This window comes from Parambassis ranga, chromosome 9 (genome assembly GCF_900634625.1).
Source record: "Parambassis ranga chromosome 9, fParRan2.1, whole genome shotgun sequence".
NCBI lineage: Eukaryota > Metazoa > Chordata > Actinopteri > Ambassidae > Parambassis > Parambassis ranga.
In genome coordinates, this window is record NC_041030.1 from 23,744,096 (window position 1) to 23,751,002 (window position 6,907).

The 6,907-nt window shown below is 50.8% G+C and overlaps 1 protein-coding gene across 2 annotated transcripts in view; it reads left to right on the forward strand.

Annotated features, from left to right (window-relative positions):
* Nucleotides 1-2,857, forward strand: part of dok2 (docking protein 2) — a 7,051-nt gene extending 4,194 nt beyond the window's left edge. The window contains exons 5-8 of one of the 2 annotated variants that reach the window (XM_028415089.1): nucleotides 668-837; nucleotides 976-1,254; nucleotides 1,352-1,462; nucleotides 1,932-2,857. In XM_028415089.1, the coding sequence (XP_028270890.1) occupies nucleotides 668-837; nucleotides 976-1,254; nucleotides 1,352-1,462; nucleotides 1,932-2,819 (1,448 nt within the window). In that variant the 3' untranslated portion in view covers nucleotides 2,820-2,857. The remainder of the gene's footprint in view (nucleotides 1-667; nucleotides 838-975; nucleotides 1,255-1,351; nucleotides 1,463-1,931) is intronic. The other variant, XM_028415090.1, reaches the window with a different exon arrangement.
* The last annotated feature ends 4,050 nt before the right edge of the window (nucleotides 2,858-6,907 follow it).

Consider the following 6,907-nt stretch of genomic DNA (forward strand, 5'->3'; position numbering starts at 1 on the left):
TATGGACACACACTCCGCCAGCTGTGAAGTTTGCTGCTACCAGCAACAGAGGGAGCGTTCAGGTTTTAGCTGGTCTGTGTCCTCTTACATGCAGGAGGCGGGGTTTATGGTCCACACTGCAGCTGTCTCTTTACAGTCTGGTCCAATCAAAATGGAGGACACTGTGATGTCACTGACGGTCACAGAGCAGAATATTGAAATGAACCTTGATGATGCTCCACAGGACTTCATTCACTCTTCACTGCACAGCGCCCCCTGTGGGACGGGAGGGTCGGGCAGTGCCATGACCTCCTGCTCACTGCCAGGCCTGATCAATAAGCTGATCAATAAGCTGATCAATAAGCTGATCAATAAGAGTTGACACCCAGCAGGGTCTGAGCAGCTGCAGTCAGGAAGCCTCGGGTTATTTTTGGCACTCCGTGGTTTCACCGCAGCAGGAACTGCTTTGTTAAACAAGGTCGCAACGACCTGCTCCTGAAGAAAGCACACACACACACAGACACACACACACAGACACACACACAGACACACACACAGACACACAGACAGACACACACAGACAGACACACACACAGACACACACCTGGCTGTGTGACATTTAAACTGTAGAAAGTCGGCAAATGCAGTTTCATGCATGTGCCGATGTGTGTGTGTGTGTGTGTGACAGGACGAGACTTCAAAGTGTGTGTTCGGAAGACGGAGGCATCCGATCGCTGCAGACTGAAGGGGGACGGTGTCCTGCGAGCCGACACAGACTCTCTGCACCTGCTGGACAAGTCAGGAGACATCCTGTACACCTGGCCGTACAGATACCTGCGGCGCTTTGGACGAGACAAGGTGACACACACACACAGACACACACAGACACTTTGTCCCTCCCGTCTCTGCAGAGACACTTTGTCTCTCCTGTCTCAGCAGAGACACTTGTCTCCGTCTGAACACAGACACAGTCCCTCCATGTCTTCCTCTCTGCAGTCCACCTTCTCCTTCGAGGCGGGCCGCCGGTGTGATTCTGGCGAGGGCAGCTTCGAGTTCGACACCAAGCAGGGGAACTTCCTGTTCCAGGCTGTGGAGGCCGCCATCCACCGCCAGAAGATCTCCCTCCCCCACAGGCAGATCTCTGGGGGGGGCCAGGCTAGCTCTGAGGTCCCCCAGAACCTGAACCTGCCTCCACCGCCCCCACACCCACTGCTGGGCCAGAGCAGGACGCCACCCCTGCCACAGCCTCGCATCCAACAACCCCCTGCTGCCCAGGTCAGCCGCCGACCACGAGAGGGGGGGGGGGGGGGGGGGGAGGGGGGCTTGGTACTCTTATTTTGAAGTTCTCGGCTCTGGTTTGATTTGTCCTCAGTGTCTGCAGGCGGCGGGCGGCGTGTACAGCATGGTGACCGAACCAAACCACCACATGACTCACCACAAAGACAGGGAGAGCACCACACCCTCACAGCAGCGCCCCCAGCTGGTAGGAAGCACACACACACAGTCACACACACACACACAGACACACAGTCACACATAGTCACACACACAGACACACACACACACACACACACAGTCACACACACAGACACACAAAGTCACACGCACACACACAGTCACACACACGGACACACAAGGTCACACGCACACACACACACACAGTCACACACACAGACACACACACAGTCACACACACAGACACACAGTCACACACACACACAGACACACAGTCACACACACAGACACACACACAGTCACACACACACACAGTCACACAGACACACACAGAAAGTATTCACTCACTTTCAGTGGGGTTAATATTTAAGGTGCCACAGCTCCACCTGCTGGACGGTTTCAGTCACTCAGTTTACAACATGTCACGCAGACATTAGAAGGCAGAAAGCTAAATAATCAGTTATTGATCGGTGATCGGTGCTGTGATCTGTCTTCAGTCCCGTCTGGAGCCCCCAGGTGACAAAGTGCTGACTGGTGTGAAGAGTCTGACCCTGGACACGCGTGGTCTGCCCATCCCACAGAAGAGCCAGGTCAAGATGATCTCCAGCTGCCCTCTGCCTCACGCCGGCCCCGAGCCCGGCCCCAGCCTGGTCCTGGGCCCCGGGTCCACCCAAGCCTCTAATCCCCGCCTCAGCCCCAAACCCAGCTCCAGCCAGGAACAGATGTACTCGCAGATCGCCCTGTCGGCCACCAAGAGGAGCACCAAGAGGGAGAGGGGCGGAGCTTCGTCCTCCACACCCCCCGCCATCGCCAAGGAGCCTGAGTACTCGCTGCCCTTCGACACCATCGCCACAAACGTCATCATAGACATCCTGAACTCCAACCAGGCCAAAGGCGGGGAGTCCGGAGCGGATCCGCTCTACGACAGCATCGACGAGATGAAGATCAGAAACGTCTTCCTGCGTGAAGCCAAAGACGTCGTCCCCGACTACAGAAAGGTGGAGCACATCTACGACGAGCCCGAAGGCTGCGCCGCTGCCGCCACAGGAGGCACGTCCACGCCACACAGCTCTGTCTACGACGACCCCGAGGAGATGAGGGGGGACGCCTGGAGGGTAATGGGAACAGTGGCAGATCCTAAAGGTCACGAGTACCCCTACAACCCCCGCGTGGACGACTATGCAGTCCCCAAGCGGGCTCAGAGGGCATTTCCTGCCGCGCAGAGCGCCCGAGAGGAGGAGGGAGGAGAAGAAGAAGAGCGGGAGGAGGAGGAGTCAGAGGAGGAGGAGTCAGAGGAGGAGGAGGAGGAGGAGGAGCAGCAGGACTCACCATACAACAACGTGATGGTGAAAGCAGGACCTCACGCCTCCAGCCACTCTCAGTAATGCCTTTAGCGAGCTTAGCAGGGATTTAGGCTGCTGCTGTCAGACAGAAGCTCCCACTCCTGTAAACAGGAAGTAGCATCGCATGCTAGTCTTCACACGGCTAATTTAAATCTTTATTTATGTGCAGATTGTGTGTCGTGGTTTATAATGATGCTCAAATGATGCTTTATGTGTAATTTAAGATCATTAAACAGCGTTTAGTTTCAGAAGTATCTGCTGCTTCATTCAGCTCACCGCATGTTAGCATGCTAACATTAGCGCTAACAGCTGTGTGTCATCTTGGGGTGCGAGCACTGTAGAGTAAGAACTAGCTGAGAAGAAGCCTGAAGGCCGTTCCATGCTCCAAGAGAACAGAGAAAACAGAGTCTCCCGGTGTTAATGTGCGTCCAGCCGCTGTAACACCGTGATCAATACTGGGATTAGTTTTTATCGCCACCTTGTGGACAGATGCGCTCTGTGCGCCGTGTTTCTCCTTCCAGGAGCTGTTTGCAGCTGCTCATCTAAACTGTCCATGGTCGCTGTGCTTCCTCCTTCTGTCTGTGTGTTCTCACCTGAAGAAGCTCGTGGCTTCAACACATTCATCACGCCCACAATAAATTCAGACCAATCACAGAATGGTTGACGCACAGCACTGAGAGAAAAAGTTCTGCCCGGGCCATGTGTCCGAGAGAGAGAGTGACGTCATTCTGTGGGCGTAACGCCTGCAGGGGGAGTTCTCTGTTCTCTGGAGTATGGATCCAGCTGAATGTTTAAACTCACCATGCAGTGAGCAGCCTCCTCCAGCAGGGGGCAGCCACACACTTCATGATGTTACAGAAACATTTACTACCAGCATGGAGTCTGGTTAAGTTCAGATTTAGGAACCTCACAAAGTTCATCGTACAAAAAGAATGAATCAAATAACACAACATAATGTTATATACTGGAAAACATGTCCTCCACACACACACACACACTGCTCTCTGACTGCAGGCATGATGGAGCTGTGTGTAGAGGAGCAGTGACCAATCAGAACACACCGAGTGAACATGCGACAGGAGGGAGGGGCACGGGCAGGAACGGGGTTATGTGTACAGGATGTGATGGAATCAGGAGTGTGTGTGTTTAATTATGCTAAGCTAGGCTGGGAGGTTCGGACGATCCTCTAACACACTCAGAGGCTCATGAAAGAAACATGTGGCCCTGTCACTGTCCTCTGCACCAACACGTGACCCGTATGACCAAGGTGTGTAACACACACACACACACACACACACGGCTGAGCCCAGTACCCACACAGAACCATCCCGCGTCCGCACAGCTGATGCTGTTACTATAGTTACCAGCTAACAAGTGACTGTGACCACAGAGACTGAATGATTCATGTTACACAGATTCATGTCCTCACATCGGTAATACCACACACCCCCTCCCTCCCCCCCTCTCCCCCAGGCGTCCCAGCATGCATCTCTGTGTCTGCCTTCACCACAAGCACAAAGATCAGTGTGTGTGTGTGGACTCAGTGGCCTGGAAGCTGAAGGAAACCTCCTGATGGTCCTGAACACCAGAGAGGGACTGAGGGGGGGGGTGTCCTACTTCATGTTCACAGCTGAGGTCTGACTGGAGGCAGTGACATCACCCAGAGGGGCGGGGCTATAGGTTATGTTCACATGGCTGTAATGTGAACTTGATACCAGAAGAAAGTGGATTACAAAACCAACTCAATCATGTAGAACCCATCATTTGTAGTTAGTGGTTTTAGTGGGTAAATCTCAGCAGCTAAGCAGCAGCTAAAGCTGAAAACATAACGGCTGCAGAAGATATAAATCTACTGACTCAACACATACTAAATAACACAGTCACAACACAAGTGTCGCTAACACAGGAAACACACCTGGCCATGTGAAAGATAACGATATCAGAACTTACTGGGGAGAGATCAGCAGCAAGACCAAGCCGAGAGTTAGCCCTACAGCTGCTCACTGTTTAACATCGATGTGGACGTTTCATGCAGACCACCACCCGGAGGCTAGGTCGCCTTTTACAGCCGCAGTCTATCGCTCTGTCACACACTATACAACACACCTGGCTGCTCCACTCAGGCTCCACCTTTTTGCCCATATTTGGAGGACGTGGTCACACAATGTCAACATCTCAACGCTTGAAGCCTCCCACACAAACCTGTTACATGGAAGAAGATTCATCTGTGGCTGTTAGTCTGTTAGTGACTGAAAGACGCTACAAACACAGGCTAACTGAAAGAAGCTAACAAGCACAGGCTAACGGAAAGAAGCTAACAAGCATAGGCTAACGGAAAGACGCTACAAACACAGGCTAACTGAAAGAAGCTAACAAGCACAGGCTAACGGAAAGACGCTACAAACACAGGCTAACTGAAAGAAGCTACAAATACAGGCTAACTGAAAGAAGCTAACAAGCACAGGCTAACTGAAAGAAGCTACAAATACAGGCTAACTGAAAGAAGCTACAAACAGGCTAACTGAAAGAAGCTACAAATACAGGCTAACTGAAAGAAGCTAACAAGCACAGGCTAACTGAAAGAAGCTACAAACACAGGCTAACTGAAAGAAGCTACAAATACAGGCTAACTGAAAGAAGCTAACAAGCACAGGCTAACGGAAAGACGCTACAAACACAGGCTAACTGAAAGAAGCTACAAATACAGGCTAACTGAAAGAAGCTAACAAGCACAGGCTAACTGAAAGAAGCTACAAATACAGGCTAACTGAAAGAAGCTACAAACACAGGCTAACTGAAAGAAGCTACAAATACAGGCTAACTGAAAGAAGCTACAAATACAGGCTAACTGAAAGAAGCTACAAATACAGGCTAACTGAAAGAAGCTAACAAGCACAGGCTAACTGAAAGAAGCTACAAATACAGGCTAACTGAAAGAAGCTACAAACACAGGCTATCTGAATGAAGCTAACAAGCACAGGCTAGGAGACTCTAATAGGGTGAGACAGAATGGTGCGTAGCATCTCTATTTGCAGGACTCATTCAAACGCGTCAGGAGCATTGACAGTACAAACTATGGACAGAGCTTCCGTGACGTCACCCACTTGTTTCTGAAGAGCCGTTCTGAGGCTCGGTGGGAGGCTCCGGGATGTGATGATGCCATGTTGCCTCCCGATCAGGACTCGGATATATTTATTAGGGCTCTCAAAGTTAACGCCTTCTGGGCAGGGTGGCTCTGTGCCCTGTAGTGTAAGGGTATGACAGCTGGTTTTGGTGCGAGAGGTCCTGGTTCGATGAGCTGCTGCGTGTCTGAAATCACCTACACACACACACACACACACACACACACAGATTTTGCTGCATTTATAGAGAATCTTGAAAGTATCGGATCGGGACTCGGTATCGGCAGATACTCAAAATCAAATGACTCGGACTCGAGGGCAAAAAACCTGATTGGGACACCCCTGGTGTTTGTACCAGGCTGTAAACATGTTCTTTCCTGCTGTGAAGTCGGCCATTTTAACATGGGAGTCTATGGGAAATGACTCGCTTTTGGAGCCAGCCCCCAGTGGTTGCGGCGTGAATTACAAGTTTTGACACTTCCGCATGGCTTCAGGTCTGAGCCCCGAAGGTTGCCGCTTGGTCAGGAGCATGGTTCCAAACGGATGCCTCCCTCCAGCAGGGGGCGACCTCGTCCCTCAGGTGTGCACTCACTGCTGTGATCTGTGAGCGTGATGCAGCCCGTCAGCTCCAGCTCCGGTTTGACTCCGCCCCTTTATGCAGACACACTTCCTGGATGTGTTTCTGGTCTTTTGATGACATCACTGCATGTGTGTGTGTGTGTCTGTGTTAACCCTCATGCGTTGTTCGGGACATTTTTGTCCTCTGAGAGAAATTTTTCTGTTTATTTTGGCCATAACTTTGTCAATATGTGGACAAATTGAATCATTTTTCCTCAATAAGCTTAATTTTACATAAATTTTGTTAATATGATTTTAAAATTTTTCATAGGTCAACGGTACACTGTGGGCAAATTTTACCCCCTAATGTGTTGTTCGGGGACAAAAACGTCCCCTAACTTTAACGGTTTTAAAAATATATTAGATAAATATTTTTTTGAAATTTTTTTG